Here is a 17,572-nt window from a genome sequence, read left to right on the forward strand (position 1 = left end):
CATAGATCCATACCTAGAGACACCAGAGCCAAACTGTTAAGACAAAGACAAAGAGAAAATCTGAATGCAACAGGAAGAAAACACTTATCAGGTATAGAAGAACAACAAAACTATTAGTGTTATCTGATTTCTCACCAAGAGGCCAGAGGCAGTTGTGATAACATACTCAAAAATGCTGAAAGAAAAAAAACTGTCAACCAAGAATTAGATATGCAGCTATACCTCAAAATGAAGGCAAAATAAAGACATTCATGGATAAAGACAAAATGTGCTTCTACCAGACCTGCCTTACTAGACGTACTAAGGGAAATCCTTTGGACTGAAAGGAAGTAACACCAGATAGTAACTCAAATCTACACGGAGAAATGAAAAGCATTAGAAATGGTAAATACATAAAAGGCTCTATAAATATATTGTTTTCTCTTTTCTTAAAGATTTATTTCTTTGAGAGAGAGTGCGTGCATGCACATAAGTGGTAGGAGCAGAGGGAAAGGGAGAGAAAATCTCAATCAGACTTCACGCACAGCATGGAGCCCAATGCAGGGCTTGATCTAACAATCTGAGCTGAAACGAAGAGCTGGACACTTAACCAACTGCACCACCCCAGTGCCCTATTTTCTCTCCTAATTTCCTTAAGAGACAAAAAGATTATACAGTAATTATGATATGGTTGGGGTTTTTTTTTTTTTTTTTGGTTGGGTTTATAACATATATTGATAACACGTATGTGGCAATGGTAGCACAAAGGAGGGGGAGGAAATGGAATTACACTGAATCAAAATTTCTATATTTTACTGGAATTATGTAATATTAAACTAGACTGTAATAAGGTGCATAATGTAATCCACATAGCAACCACTAAAAGAATTTAGCTAAAAAAGTTTAAAAATTAGAAATGTTAAAATGAAAAAAAAATGTTAAAATGGTACACTAAAAAATTATCAAATATAAAAGAAAGCACTACATTTTTTCATCTTTAAAAATTAAACTTTAATTTTGAAATATTTTTATCCCCTTGCTATCAGGAATTAAGGCACTTGAAAAGATGACACTGCTCTAGAACATGTCATCTAGTCCCAGAGATTTCATCTCTAGTCATTTTGAGACCTATGTTAAAAAAAACCTTTACCTCACTGAATCAGGGACTTACACCACAGATCTTTAGTTGTTCTTCTATACATAATCTAAGGCCATTTTCCATTGAATTAGTAAAATGTGTCCTTTGCTGATGGATCAATTCAATTTGCAAATGTTTAAAATCTATTCTTTGCCTTCACAAATACAGGTATGCTCAGGATCTTTAATTTTATTTTCCAGGGAATGATTTTCTTGGCTCACAGGGCAAAAGAATTTTTCTTTATTTTCTTTTCTTTCTTTAAAGATTTTTTCTTTCTTTCTTTCTTTCTTTTTTTTTTTTTAAATTATTTTTTCATGAGAAACACAGAGAGAGAGAGAGAGAGAGAGAGAGAGAGAGAGGTAGAGACACAGGCAGAGGGAGAAGCAGGCTCCATGCAGGGAGCCTGATGTGGGACTCAATCCCGGGACTCCAGGATCACGCCCTGGGCCGAAGGCAGGTGCCAAACTGCTGAGCCACCCAGGGATTCCCCCAGGGCAAAGGAATTTCATATGATATAGAAAATTATACTTAGTGATAAAAGAACTTTGAAATATTATATTGCAAAACACCATCCCGACAACACATTTCTATACTTTAATCAATCCTTCAGTTATTTTTAAATCTCATTACCACCACAATCTTCCAGTGGTGATCCAACCTAAGTGTAATTTTTTTTTTTTTAGTAGGCTCCATACCCAGCATGGAGCCCAATGCAGAGCTTGAACTCATGATCTTGAGACCAAGACCTGAACTAAGATCAAGTTGGATGCTTAAGCAATTGAAACATGCAGGCGCCCCTAAATGCTAAACTAAGATTTTAATTGATAATCTGACAAAAAAGTAGGAGGTGAGCATTTGGAAAAGGATACAAACTTAGTCCAAGTTGATATTAAAATATAATTAAATTGTTGAGGCAAAGATGGACTTTTAAAAATGTTGTTTGGGGGCTTGAGTGTTGTTTGGCCTTGAGTGGCTCAGTGATTGAGCGTCCGCCTTCAGTTCAGGTTGTGATCCTGGAGTCCTGGGATCAAGTTCCACCATCAAGCTCGCCTCAGGGAGCCTGCTTCTCCCTCTGCCTGTGTCTCTGCCTTTCTCCCTTTCTCTCTGTGTCTCTCATGAATAAATAAAATCTTTTAAAAAATTTTTTAAAGAAAATGATGTTAGGAAAATCTGGTAGTCATCTGGAAAACAATAAAATTAGAATATATTTCACACCTTACACAATAGATTCCAAGGATATTGGAGGTCTACATGTAATAAGTGAAATCATACGTAATGGAAGAGAATATAGGTGAATTCCTCTTTAATCTCTGTGAGGAATAGCTTTCTGTAATTCCAAATTCTGGAGAATTTAAATTGATACAATTTTCATCTTAGTGTAAACTGGCAAAAATATCAGAAGGTACTCTTCATTCCTTTATTAATCATCAAACCACTACCTTGTCCTGGACTAGGGAATAGTCCATATAGTTAAGATCAGTGAATACAAATGAAACAAGTTAGAGGTTTTAAGTGTATAGCTCTTCTATCATTAAATGACAAAAACCTGAATTAAATACATTTTTATAAATTCTCTTAATGATCCTGAGTGACCATGTGTTTATTAACAGACAACAGGGAGAAAACCAAAAGGTTTACACCAGCAAGTCAATTTCCATATTGTAAATCTATCAGCAGCTCTCTGCTTCCCTCTGCAGTTTTGCAAAGTAATTGCTACAAAATAAAAAGTGTCAAGCAGTGTAGACAGAGATCAACCACAGCTGGGTCAAAATAGAGTGTTAAAAGAAAAGCTACATACTTGCTAAAGGGCTGGAAAATGGAGGCACATAAAACAAAACTTTTCTGCTTTGCTCTTATCCAGAGTGGGATGAAAAAACTACACACTTAAAGAGCTAGAGATACCTGTCCTACAAAGCATCCTGAAGGGAATTCCTTTGCCATTAAAAAGGAAAAGCTTCAGTTTTGTTTTCTTTGAAATCAGAATCATTTGCTTCACACACACAGATACATTTTTTCTTTCCACAAGTCACTCTTAGAAACCCTCTAGGGAGTCTGGAGGGAGGCTCTCTGGATTGAAGCTGTAGTTAGAACCTGACCTCTCATTAAGTCCCATATTTGTTAGCAAAGATGACTGCTCTATGAGGAACTAATTTTGGAAATATTTCCATGGTTCTTAGCTCAAAAAATTCTATTTCCCAAAATTCAACTTAATAGAAATAATTTCCTTATTTAGCGCTGCTTAAATTCTGCCCAACAAGTCTTTTTTAGATGTCAAGCACAGATGAGGGTAAAAAAAAAATCCCATTGGTAAACTCTTCTTTTGATATTAGATGCAGTTAGTATACTAGGTACACTTGTGTTTTGGAAGCTTGGTGGTATGTCAATCTGGCTTCCTATTTCACAAAGAGTGGCCACAGTTCTACTTGTATCAAAATGACCTGGGGATGCTCATTAATAAAGCAGATTCCTGGCTGCCACCTACAAGTCTGTGCTATCAGATAATTCCCAGGACTTTGTATGATTAATAAATTTCCTGTGACTCAGGCAAAATAAAGTTTAAGAACCAGTGATCAGGGATCCCTGGGTGGCGCAGCGGTTTGGCGCCTGCCTTTGGCCCAGGGCGCGATCCTGGAGACCCAGGATCGAGTCCCACATCGGGCTCCCGGTGCATGGAGCCTGCTTCTCCCTCTGCCTGTGTCTCTGCCTCTCTCTCTCTCTCTGTGACTATCATAAATAAATTAAAAAAAATTAAAAAAAAAAAAAAAAGAGAACCAGTGATCATAAACATAAAGTGATCTTCCTTAATAAACACAGGGAAGACTGAATGCCACTTTAACTGGTTCATCAGTAAACAAACCACAATTATCCCACAAACTTACAAATGTTTTGGAGTAAACATTTTGGAAATATTATTTCCCCTGACTTAAACTCAAGATCAGAAATCTAAGGTTCCTTCCAATTCTTAAATTCTAGGACTTTATTTGATCACTTGTCAAGAGTGTTCATTGAATTCAGTACTAATAAACTTCAAAATTAATAAATTTGGCAATCTTAGTTCAAAAGGATGCCCATTAGAAATGAAATGAAAGGGAAACAACAAATCAGAAGTTTTCTCATAAGGTTAACAGAAGATGCAAACCACTATAGAAGTTACTGAAAACTTTCGGGAAGCAACCAAGAGAATGATCCCTGCAAACATGCCCACTGTTAGTGGCAACATTGAAAACAATTATGAAAATAATGCAATGAGGTAGCAGAAACATGGAAATTAAAAGGATTAAGTACTGTAGGATTTAGGAAAAATGAGAGATAGGGAAAGAACCGATAAAGAACTTCTGTTCCAAATCAATACTTCAATAATGGTTCCTTGTTAAACATAAACCATCTTGAAGGAAAGAACAATCCTTTATGTTTTCAGAATAAGGGAAATGTTTTAAAATCCCAGAAACCTTGTGCTCTGAATACATGTTCACCAAGCAACAAGCTTTTTTTTTTTTTCCTTTAAAGATTTATTTGAGAGAGAGAGAGAGAGAAAGCCGGGGAGAGCGACAGAGGGAGAAGCAGACTCCCTATGGGGCAGGGAGCCTGGTGTGGGATTCGATCCCAGGGCCCTGGAATCATGACCTGAGCCAAAAGCAAACATTTAACTGACTGAGCCACCAAGGTGCCCAGCAACAGATTTTTGTATCCCTTACTTAAAGGGATCTATGTATATACCCATTTGCAAATGAATACCACGTGCAAACAATTGGCAGGACAGAGCAAACCCATTAAAATGACTAAATCTGCATTTTGGCTTACAAATAAACTTTTTCATTTACATCAAGAATTAAATCACTAGGGACGCCTGGGTGGCTCAACGGTTGAGCATCTATCTGCCTTTGGTTCAGGGTGTGATCCCGGGATCCGAGAGGAGTCCCGCATCAGGCTCCCTGTGAGGAGCCTGCTTCTCCCTCTGCCTATGTCTCTGCCTCTCTGTGTATCTCTCATGAATAAATAAAATCTTAAAATAAACAAATAAATAAATCACTAGAGCTCTAAGGAACTCAAAGTCCCAATGTCTTCTCCTCTGTATTTGTAAATGGTATTCATCAACCCAGTAGCTGAAGCCAAGGAATCATGCTAATACCTTCTCCCCTTGCGTGAAATATTCTCCTCTCAGACTGTCACACACTTGACTCCTTTTTCCCTTCAAGTCTTTGCTGATACACAACCTCTCGTCACTTCATCTTATTTTTAAAAAATATCTTTCAACTAGAATACAGCTGCTATGAGAGAAGAGAAACCCTCTTATCTTGTTTACCACTGTATCCTTAAGAGCCTCAAATAATGACTAACATGTGGAAGAAGTGCAAACACTTCCAGAATAAATGAATGAGATAAACTGTAACTTGTAAGATCAATTTTTGGCTCTTACAGCCCAGATAATCATACCATTTATTCAACAGCTATTTAATGAAGGCCCCAAGACAGAGGTCCTCAAACTTTAGCGAAATGTAAGAATTACCTAGGGAATTTATACATGAGGCCTAAACTCCATGGTGACAAGTTGCCCATAAAAGCTGATTCGATTATAGGATCAACAGCACTACAATGTTGTATGTTCCACAGGTCCCCATACTATAAAGCACCTTTGCATCTGATATTATAGCAACAATTCTCATCTGCGACCAGATTTGTCCTTACTTCAGCCAAGCCTTTGAGAATCACTTATTTGTGTCACAGATCTAGTACATCTCAAATGTCCCCTGAAATTCCATTGCTCTGGGTGGTCATGTGAATATTTAAGTTTTGTTTTTGTTTTTAAGATTTTTATTTATTTATTCATGAGAGACAGAGAAAGAGAGAGGCAGAGACACAGGCGGAAGGAGAAGCAGGCTCCCCATGGGGAGCCTGATACAGGATTCCATCCTAGGTCCTGGGGATCATGACGTGAGCCAAAGGCAGACATTCAACCACTGAGCCACCCAGGTGCCCCAGACATTTAAGTTTTCACAAAAGATTAGGATATACACGCACACATATACAGTGCTTTTCTTAAGAGATTTTACCTGTTTTTTAAAAATCTTAACTGCCTTCCTCTTCCATTACTTCTTTTTTTTGTTTTTGCCTCCACCCCTCCTCCTCTCCATTACTCTTGATTTATGAATTCTGCTGAGAACTGGAACTTCTCTTGAGCCCGGATTATCTTCTCAGCCACAGGGTTGGTCAAGTCAGCTTGAATAACAGGCTTTAGCTATTGATACTTGATTCTGCCTGAAGAGGAACACTTAGCAGATCCTATTATAACATTTCTTTCCAAATCCTCAAAGGTCAGCTTCATGTGCTGTTTGGTAAAAAGCCTATGTTGGTTGTAAAGAATCAATTTTTATTTATTTATAGTCTCAAAACAGAATAACCTGCATTGTTGTTGGTTATAAATGTAACAAGTGCTTCATGTAAAAAAAAAAAAAAAAAGTGGAGAATGAGCAAAATAGGTGAAGGGTATTAAGAGGTAAAACTTTCAGTTATAAAATAAGTCATGGGGACAAAAAGTACAGCATAGGGGATACAGTCTATATAATACTGTAATAACTTTGTATCCTGATAGATGGTAAGCATTATCATGGTAAGAAATACACAATTATCATAACACTATGTAGTACACCCAAAAAGTAATACAATATTGTATATCAACTATACTTCCAAAAAGTATATTAAATATAAATAAAAATTCCCCAATAATCATACCACATATCTTTCCAAACTTTTATGTATGAACATATTTTCACATAGGTTTCTAACTTAAAAGGAATCATCCTATAACCTGCTATATAGGTTATAGCATCCTATAACCTGCTATAAAGGAAAAACACCTCTTGTGTGTCTCCTTTACTGTTAATACTCACATGGAACCCTATGTGCAAAGTTCCCCCACACCCAGCAACTCCAACTCTACAGTTGCTGTCCTGCAACTTAACTCAATTTGGACATGATCCACCTAGAGACAGCATCAGATCCTACAAATTAAGAGCTCCATCCCACCCGACTGGCCCAAACCCCACCCCTACTTCAGATGCCAAATGCAAGTCCAGGTTGTCACCTCTGCTTTTGACTCATGGGCTATAAATTGGAAGTTCCTATGACCTCTTCCTCAAGTGCAATTAAATTGCTAAAGAAGCTCATAGAACTCAGAAAAGTAGTTTACTTATTAGATTATCAGTTTATTCTAAAGACTATAACTCTGGGAATAGGCAAATAGAAGAGATGCATAGGACAAGGTTTGTGGGAAGGGGCACTGAGCTTCCATGACCTCTGGGTGTGCCATCCTTGCACTTCCACATGTTCACCCAACTTGGAAGCTCTCTGAACCCTTCTTTAAGGTTTTTTTTTTTTTTTTTAAGATTTTATTTATTTATTCATGAGAGAGATGCAAAGACATAGAGGGAGAAGCAGGCTCCCCAGGGGGAGCCCCATGTGGGACTCGATCCCAGGACTCCAGGATCACGGCCTGAGCCAAAAGCAGATGCCCAACCACTGAGCCATCCAGGTGTCCCTCCTTAGGGTTTTTACTGTAGGTTTTAGTACATAAGCACGATTGGTCAAATCACTGGTCATGAGTGATTAACTCAACCTCCAGCCCCGTCCCTTTCTCAGAGGTGGGGGTGGGCTAGGTGGCGCTGAAAGCTTCAAACTCTGAAAACCAGACCTCATCCTTAGGGGCCTTCCAAAAGTCACCTCATGTGTGGTTGAAAGGGGATTGTTATAAATAAAAAAATATATACCCTTATCTCTTATTAGGCAATTCCAAGGGTTTTAGGAACTCTGTGCCAGGAACTGGACAAAAACCAAATACATATCCATATCTCTTATTATAAGCCATATTATCACACCTGTTTAAATCATTTAACATTACAGGCATTTCTTCCATGTCAACATTAAGACTTATCTTTCTAATGACTGCATAATACGCTACCTCATAAAAATGGCAAAAATATTTAAAGTAATACCCTCTGTTGAACATCATTTCTAATGTTCAAAATTATAAATGATGCTGCAACACATCTGTACACATTATATAAACATCTGTACACAACTCTAACTCCTTAAAATAAATCATTAAAAACAATCAGGTTTAGTTGCGCTGCCCAATATGGTAAACACTAGCCACATGTGACTATTTAAATTAACTGAAATAAAAAATTTTGAAATTCAGTTCCTCAGCTCTACTAGTCACATTTCAAATACTCCAGCTGATGACAATTATTAATATGTGGTAGCTGATGGCCAGTAGGCAACCGTATTGAACAGAGTAGATATAGAACATTCCCATCACTGCAGAAGGTTCTATTGATAGCCCTGGTCTAAAGAAACATCCATATAAAAATTTGATACCTGTATCCCACAGAAATGATATAACACTTTAAACTCTTGAAATTAGTATACGCACTCCTACATCCTCTCATTGACGGTATCAGCTAACTATATGAGACATAGTGCTTTAATTTGCCTTTAAAAATTATCAGTGAGGGGAAACCTGGGTGGTTTAGTCTGTTGAGCCTCTGACTCCTGGTTTCAGCACAGTTTATGATCTCAGGGTTGTGAAACTGAGCCTCATATAGTGCTCTTTGGTTGGTGGGGAGTCTGCTTGATGATTCTCTCCCTTTGCCCCTCCCCCTCCTTGAGTGCGCATGTTCTCTCTCTCTCTCTCTCTTCTCTCTCTCTCTCCAAAATAAATACATAAACCTTTAAAAAAATTAGTGAAGCTGCAAGTCTTCACATTTTTTGGCTCTGTTTACTTTGTTGCTATTGAATTATCTCAACTTTGTCTATTTTAAAAGAAATCAAAGCTATCCTGTTTCAGATCACCTACAAAACCAAAACATATGTGCAGTGAAGAGACATTTCTTCATCTATTTTGCTGGTTTCCTAAGAACTTTATAAAGATATTTATCAAGATGCCATAAAAATAACTAAGAATACCACCACAATTACATAAAGGCAGTCTGTACACTCATGAGATTGTTTCCTTAGTGGAGTTATAACAATGGCTAATACCACAGCACATTGTTTCTACGAGGTATTGTTACAAATTTTTGAATTAAGCTATGAAAACATGAGTTGATATACAAATATAAAATATAAAATGTTTATATTTGAAAAGTGATTTTATTTACACAAAAGTCTGGAATTCAAGAAACCAACCTAACGGGAATTAGAACAGTAGGTCTGTGGGTTGGTAGAGGTGGAGGGAATGAACGAGTGGTAAAGCATACGAAGGGAGATTCTGGAATGATGGAGATGTTCTGGATCCTAATAAGGGTGAGTTGCACAGGTATATATAGTTGTTAAGACTCCCTGAACTATACACAGAACTTAAACAGTTTCACTATATGGAAGTTACATCCTAATTTTTAAAAGGAAGAAAAAAGTTTAATAGGCATTGCGCTATTTAGAATATTCAACTTATAGGTAATAAAAGTAATTATTTTAAATACTTATAGAACTTAAATGTGATTCCTGGTCAGGAAACACAGTTTTACTAAATTGGGGAATGGAAAGCAGAGTATGTAATATCTAGAGCCAAACCACACAACTATCAAGCCAATGGAACTGTAGAAAATTCACTATCAGGACAAAATGTATTAAGGTATCAGAAAAGCACTGCTAACATTTCAACACAGACATTTAATCAACATTTCTAAAAAGCCTGCACCAGGGAAATGAAAACTGAACCAAACCCTTTCTGGAAAATCATTTCCCTAATTATCAAAGAGTATGTGATTTAATTTTCTGAGCCATTTCTGCTGAGGTAGTTTATGAAATTGGCTCTTCTTTGCCCTTTATTTTTCTCTTCTGGCAGCACACATTAGCACAAAAGCTAATACATGCATGTTAAAACTAACAGGCTTGAAAATTAAAAATGCCTAAGGAAAGACAAGATGTTCCTCTCCATGTCACATTACCTCCCCACTCCCACTGTTACAATGCACATTTAGTATCCCGGCCCAATATCAAAATAGCATAAGCTGTTTAGTGAGTGAGTTCTTCAGAAGCCAAGGCTACAAATCTCATTCAAGTTCTTTGCAGACAAGCTCAGTTGTTACGGTAACTCTTCAGATAGCCTTGCTTATGGGATGAGAAGGAAGGATACATGGGGGATACCAAGACTTCTGTCTCCAAAAGTGAAGGGTTGCCCAGGTAAGGATATGTCCCAGGGGCAAAGAAGCAGGAAAGTGGACATTTTATTAGCGTATCTGCTTTGTAGAAAGACAGCTATTTTTGTTACTAAATTCAACATTATATTTAAGAATCAAACAGATCTAGGTTTGAAAATCAGTTCTGCCATTTACTAGATGTGTGATCTCAGGCAAGTTACTAAGTTCTTTTCTTTTGTGGGGAAAGTATGTATGAACAGTATGTTCCATAGGTGTGTTGTGAAGATTACATGAAAACACAAATAATTTCATAAGCTCAGTGTCTGGCATTATTATAGGTGCTTAACAAATGATAACTACTATCCCACATGATTCTGTTCCTCAAGAACATTATGTAAATAATGCAGGCCCTAGTCACTGCACTCTGCACCAAACCACCACTAGGATATTCAGGCAGTCATCTGTTGCTATTAAGGAATTAACACAAATAGACAGCATACCATAATTCTAAAGTCTAACAAGTGTCCCATAAAGGAATGGAATTTCAGCAACCAACAATCAATAAAGACTTTTTTTTTTTTAGAGGTGGGGGTGACGAGTGGGAGAGAGAGATAATTTTTAAACAGACTCTACGCCCAGCTCGAAGCCCAACTCAGACCTCGATGTCACGACCCTGAGATAATGACCTGAGCCAAAATCAAGAGTCGGACACTTTAATGGACTAAGCCATCCAGGTGCACAGATAGCATTTTTTTTTTTTTGAGAGCTAAAAGCTATATATAGGTGCTAGAAAATAAATTATATAAGATAGACATAAGAACTCAATATTGACCAACAAAAAAAAAAAAAGAAAAAAAAGTAAAAAAAAAGAAAGAAATCTGCCAAGCAGACAGTGAATGCTTCCTTGCCATGATACTGATTTATCTTAGCTCCATCACTAATGAAGCAACAAGGACACAGATAGGCAAGTAACTCTTTACCACATGATGCAATCTGTGTTTTAGTAGCAGCCACATTTATTCACTTTAAAAAGCAGTTTATGCGGCAGATCATGCACAATAAATATTTACCTGTTTCTCCTCTTCTGGCATGTTTTTTTCCAGTTCTATTAGGTATTCTTCATCAAGTTCAGAGGAATTCACATTATCATCAGGTTTGTTCTCAACCTTGTCCACTCCTGGCTCCTCCTTTTCAAATGAGGCACTAGAGTCATGAAAACACTCTTCTCCCTGGTCTTCTTCCTGAGAATGAGCCTCAACATCTTTGAGCAGCTTGTTGTGAAGATGGTGATCTTTGGGATCAGAAACTGGAGGACTAGCACACTCTGCTTCCTGGTGATCTGTAACTTTCAAACCATTGAAGAGATCCTCTGGAACACTACAGTTTTCTGACTTCTCCCCCATGCTGTATCAGTGAGGGAAGTGAAGCTGAAGCTCTGGGGAAAGAGAAAATATGTTAGGTAATGGTGCTTATACAGTTATCTACCACTTTCCAAAAGTCTGCCTTATTCCACTTAGCTTTTAACAGAGACCTACGTTAGTATGGTTACAGTTTCCAAAAAAGTGAAAATCCCCTTCAGTTTTCTTTCAATTAGTGAAAACAGGTAAATATTCATGTAGGTCTTTCATAAACGGAAAGTGGTAGAACTCCACCTTTTGGAAAATGGGGGTAGGGGTGCATGTGGATAATGTGGATAATCTTTGCTTTAGGCCATTTCAGCTCAGGAAAGGCTTGACAAGAACACTCAACTTTTGCATAGCAGAGGAAACTTGTTTTTTAAAAAAAAATCTGGGGATCCCTGGGTGGCGCAGCGGTTTGGCGCCTGCCTTTGGCCCAGGGCGCGATCCTGGAGACCCGGGATCGAATCCCACATCGGGCTCCCGGTGCATGGAGCCTGCTTCTCTCTCTCTCTCTCTCTCTCTGTGTGACTATCATAAGTAAAATAAAAATTAAAAAAAAAAAAAAAATCCAGGGGCAGTCCCGGTGGCTTAGCGGTTTAGTGCTGCCTTCCAATCGGGGCCTGATCCAGGAGACCTGGGTTCGCGTCCCACGTCGGGCTCTCTGCATAGAACCTGCTTCTCCCTCTGCCTGTGTCTCTGCCTCTCTCTCTCTCTCCATCTCTAATAAATAAATAAAATCTTTAAATAAAATACAATTAAAAAAAATCCGGGATGCCTCGGTGGCTCAGGTCAGAATTCCTGTGTCCTGGGATCGAGTCCGCACTGGGCTCCCCATGGGGAGCCTGCTTCTCCCTCTGCCTAGGTCTCTGCCTCTCTCCCTGTGTCTCTCATGAATAAATAAAATCTAAAAAAAAAAAAAAAAAAATCCTATTACATATAAACTTCTGCATCAAAACCCAAAACATAGCCTAACTTCCTGTCACTGAAATTTATTATAAAAAAAACTGGTTATCGTAGGTTCATAATGCCAAATTTTTACTGACACTCCTTTCAGAATTTCATATAAGCAACGGGAGACTGTTTTGTTTTTTTTGTTTTGTTTTGTTTTGTTTTCTACAGGAGACTGGTTTTAATGTGGCTCTTCCTCTTTCCACTGCTCGAATTTTGCCGGGGTAGCCAAAACACAGGCATAAACTATTGTTTAACGGCAAGAAGAAAATGAAACGGCCCTAATCTTTATTCGGAATTAATAGCCCGCTCGTAAATTTAAAAAATGCAGGCCTGTCTTTCCAGTACCACCGTATGAAGCTCAAGAGTAAGTTTCTGATGGAGCTCGGAACCCTGAGGGTCAACTTTACCCAAACGTGTGTTGTAGAGCCAACGCAGGTCACAGTGGAATGGGAATCTGGTCCTCCTCGGGGTCCCCGCGGGGTCGGCCGCAGACACTAAGAGCGGTTCTCAATCCTGGCCAGACATCATAGCCCTCGGGAGGCTTTGGCAAGTCCTGCTGCCCAAACCGTATCCTCCGCGGGCTCTGACTCACCGGTCTGGCGCAGGCCCAGAGGGCACCTGTGCTTTTAAAGGGCAGCCCAGGGGACCCTACTGTACCTCGCTGAGGACCGCGGCTGCACCAGCTGAGTCAGACCGCCAGCAGCCCCGCCCCCCCACCCCCCTCGTCGCGGCAAAATCACGCCAACAACCCCTGTGCCGCGACACGGGCCCGAATTCGTCCCAGCTCGCCCCAAGAGAACTTCAAGCAGCAAAATCTTAATTAAGACTTGGCTTCCACAGCAATGTTTTGTTTCTCTCTGCTCCCGGGTCTACCGTGAGAACGCGAGTTTGGGCCGCAGGGCTAAGCCAGGGCCCCCCCTGCGCCTCCCAACGGCTCGTCCTCTACCTGAGTCCCTCCCAGCCAAAGCGGACGGAGCCAGGAAGCTACTCACAGGTCCCCTGCTCCTCGCGTCTTCACCTTCCCAGCCTCCGGGATCTTCTATATCCGCTCCGTCAAGTGCACTTCCCTCGGCGCCAACCAATGGCGTCGCTGCTGGCAAAGCATCCTGGGAAATGTAGTGGAAGCCTCGGGGAGAGAGCGCGTTGCTGTCGCGTGATGTGACGCCATTGTACGGACGGAATTGCAAGTGTCGGTTGCCATTTTGGGTTACGGCAAGACTCCGCCTTCCTCTGCGCGGAGGAAAAAGAGGCTGCGTCCGGGCTGTTACTTTTTACTCCTCTCTGACTTCTGAAGCTGGCCATGCAGATGGGAATCTTGAAGCATAAACCTTGTCCAAAATAAAGTTTGCTCAAAGTGTGCCTTTCAAGGGGCCCATTACTAGATCAAAATAGTTTTCATAATAATATTAAGTTGCTATTTGCCTTTTCCACCCTCCTTTCATGAATATACTGTTTTCCAGGGGATGTTGTCATGTGATCGCGCAATGGCTTGAATGCAGAGGGAGCTTTGAGAATCCAGCTGTCTTCTATTAAGACGGATATTTGCATAAATGTAAAACAATGCCACTCTTCTCACTAAAAGGGTTTTTTTTGTTTTGGAAAATACAGTGGCATTGAATAGGTGTGTTGTTCTCGTAAATTAATAAATATTAAATATTTTTCCGTTCTCATTTCTAATACAGTAAATATTGATAAGTATGACCCACATAAACAAAAGCTTTTTGTGGTCTTCACTAATATTAACAGTGTTAAGTGGTCCTGGAACCAAAAATGAACTTTTGCCCAATGAACCCATTCAAGAAATGCTTGTTGAATGTTTGTTAGACCCCATGCCAGAAATACAGAACCGAAATATCCCTTAAGGAAGCCAGACAGGTAATCAGCAATAACAGCAGATTATTACTTAGTTTTCTGTAATTCACAGAACCTATTGCAGAGATAGCTGGGAGGGGCTTTTTCAGGAAACTTGTTTTTTGAATTTATGTCTAAATGAGGTTGTGCACACCCTTGCATTTTTGTGTAAGTCAAAAGCTTTAATATACAAAAAACATTAAAAATATATCAGAATTTTGGAAACCTTTTAATATTTAAAAAATTTAAAATATGGCAGGAACTTAAAAACTGTTCAGTAGTTAGTGCTCTTATGACCTTTAAGAGGTCTGGTGAGGTGCAAGGAGATAAAATAAATATAAATAAATAAATAAAATAAGTCACAGAGATGAAAAGTATAGCATAGGGAATATAGCTAATAATATTGTAATAATTCTGTATGGTGACAGTGACCATAGTTAGGTGGTGAGCACTGAGTAATGTACAGAATTGTCAAATCATGTATGTCTGAAACTCATAACATTGTATGTCAACTACACTTTAATAACAATAATAATAATAATAATAAATAAGTTCTGTTAAATAAATTCTGGTATAATAGAAAGGCTATGCATTTTGGAGCAAAATAAGTAAATAAATAAAATAAACTTGAGTTGCAATGTCAGCATTTTTACTTTACTAGTTGTCCAACTTTGACAATTCTAGTAACTAACATTTATTGATTATGTGTTTGTTAGGTGTCACATGCTGTGAAAAACACTTTAGGTGGATTATTTATTATTTGAAATCTAAGTCTGGTTTGCCACTTACTAGCTTTGTGACGTTAGTGTAAATTAGTGCTTCTAAACTTTGATATATAAATTTGCCCCATATGTAAACGTGGGTTGGGTTTAAGTTAAACCCCTTAAGTTTTGGGAGAAAGAAATGATATAATCTAGAAGACAACGTGCACAGGGCTTGACACATAGTGTTTAATGAAAATTAGAGCCAATAATAATATGTGACAGGCCTTCTGACAGTAGTGGTCACAGGAAACCTAATAAGACACTGTTCCTGTCTTCCCCATTCCCAGGAGCTCACAACCTATTAGGGGAGGTAGAGAGTGGGCCTAAGATAAAAGGACTACTGAGCCTGAAGGAAAGAAGCAATCCCCCCCCCCTTTTTTTTTTAAGCCAAGAAAAGCCAACGTTCAATTGGCCGAGTTTGGTAAGTCTTCACTAATAAGATATTTGAGTTATACTGTTGAAAGAGTAATAGTTCATTAAGAGGAAAAACAAAACAAACAGGACAGGCTGAGGGCTATCCTAAAAATCTCAGGAATATTTTTGGAAATGATAAATAGTTGGATATTGCTAAAGTAGAGAGCACAAAGCAAGAAACACATTTTTACAAATAGAAGTCCACCAATCAGATCCTGGAACCACAGAAATTTTGTCTTAGTGCTCAAAGCCACTATGTAAAAGGAAAAGAAAGGTTTCTCATCTAGAGGGCTGTTCTGTTGTTATTTTCCCAGGGTAGAGACCATGTCTGTCTTGTTTACAGCTGTAAGGGGTCAATGAACATTTTGTTATCACGTGGGTGAATGATTCTCTTTCAGGGATTTATGGCCAAAACACTGGGTAATGTGGTACTCTGATGAGTTGTACAAAAAGATTTTGAGACTCCTGGAGTCATCTCACTGGATTGTTGTAAGAATTAAATGGTGTCATGTTTTATCTAAAGCATAAGTGAAGTGCTCAAGACAGAAAAAAATAGTATTAACAGCTCTTAGCATGGTAAGTGCTCAATAAACATTTGCAGTTATTGTATTACTATTATTAATGGTCTCACAGTATTACCAACATTATGATTACTATAGTACTTGTAATTTAATTATTAATAGCATTACTTATGATAATATTAAGAGTGATATTTGTGAAGCTTTTATTTACACTCCTCAGAGGGCTGAACCCCTAAGTTTATTGAACAAATGGAAGCTGAACATGAATGAATGAATAATGAATGAATGTTAGGCATCATACAAGACCCTATGGTGTATGCAGCAATGAATCAGGAAAATAGCAAAGGAACCATTTTCTCTTTGCTTTTCTTTCTGGGGGAGCAGCTGGGTGATTTCTTAGGATTTCTTAGTGGCATGAGATGATACAAGAGGAGTCTTTTTTATTTTTTTTTTCAAGAGGAGTCTTATACTCAAGATGGTTCTTTGGGTCACTGCCATGACAATAGGATTACTGTCCAGTATGGTGGTTAAGAATGTAGGCTCTGGAGTCAGACTTCCTTGGTCTGAATCTCTGCTCTGCCTCTTAGCAACTGTGTGATCTGATCTTAGACAAATCACTGAACCTTGATATCTACTTCATAAGGTTCCATGAAGCTTAAATGAAATAACAAACCAACGCACTTCCTACAGATCCTTGCACAAACTTTAACATAAAATAGATTGCTTTGTGGAGAATCTGCAGGCAGGGATGGAAATCACTCCTGCCTTCCCTGGTGACTTATATATACACTATGCTAAACTTTTGGAAGGTTCTGTGCATCTACCCTCCCCGGAACTAGAGATTTAAATCTATGCTAGACTGACTCAGTTTTTTTCTGTGCCCAAAGTGGATATATTCAGACCATGGGGCTTACAGAGCCTAGCTCTGAAGATAAAGCTTTATGCTCTAGGATCCTCTAAGTCCTGAACTCTACTCTCCACATTCTCCCAGAGTCTGGGTGCATGAACTTGCCAAAGAGAGGTCCAATGTCCAGAAATAGCCAGGGATGCTAAAAGAATTCCTGAAGATGAGAGGTATTACATAAAATATATAATTAAGATGCAGATCCTGTATTCCTATAGTGTTGTCAAAAGATGCTATTGCTTCTTATTTATTCGCAGTTCCAATCCTCAAAATGAAATTTCTGATAGGAGACATAATCAAGAGCTAACATTTTGTGCATTTAAATTCTTAGATTTCTGTTTTCCCTTAGATCACCATGTCTAATAGCAATATAGTGTGAGCCACATATCTAACTTTAAATTTTCTAGTAGCAGCATTAAAAACAGTAAAAGAAGTGAAGTTAATTTAAATAATATTTTCTTTAGCCCCATACATCTAAAATAATCTCATGTGAACATGTAATCAACATAAAAA

General features: G+C 38.5%; 1 protein-coding gene across 4 annotated transcripts in view; it reads right to left on the reverse strand.

The window, feature by feature from the left end:
• Window positions 1-13,743, reverse strand: part of TTC1 (tetratricopeptide repeat domain 1) — a 46,873-nt gene extending 33,130 nt beyond the window's left edge. Inside the window, exons 1-2 of one of the 4 annotated variants that reach the window (XM_038534878.1) lie at window positions 13,598-13,743; window positions 11,325-11,689 (exon numbers count right to left, since the gene is read on the reverse strand). In XM_038534878.1, coding sequence (XP_038390806.1) covers window positions 11,325-11,657 — 333 coding nt within the window. In that variant the 5' untranslated portion in view covers window positions 11,658-11,689; window positions 13,598-13,743. Of the gene's footprint in view, window positions 1-11,324; window positions 11,690-13,012; window positions 13,268-13,551 lie in introns of those variants that run through there. The other 3 variants (XM_038534880.1, XM_038534881.1, XM_038534879.1) reach the window with 3 other exon arrangements.
• Between the last annotated feature and the right edge of the window lie 3,829 nt (window positions 13,744-17,572).

Source organism: Canis lupus, chromosome 4, assembly GCF_011100685.1.
Source record: "Canis lupus familiaris isolate Mischka breed German Shepherd chromosome 4, alternate assembly UU_Cfam_GSD_1.0, whole genome shotgun sequence".
In the NCBI taxonomy this organism is placed as follows: domain Eukaryota; kingdom Metazoa; phylum Chordata; class Mammalia; order Carnivora; family Canidae; genus Canis; species Canis lupus.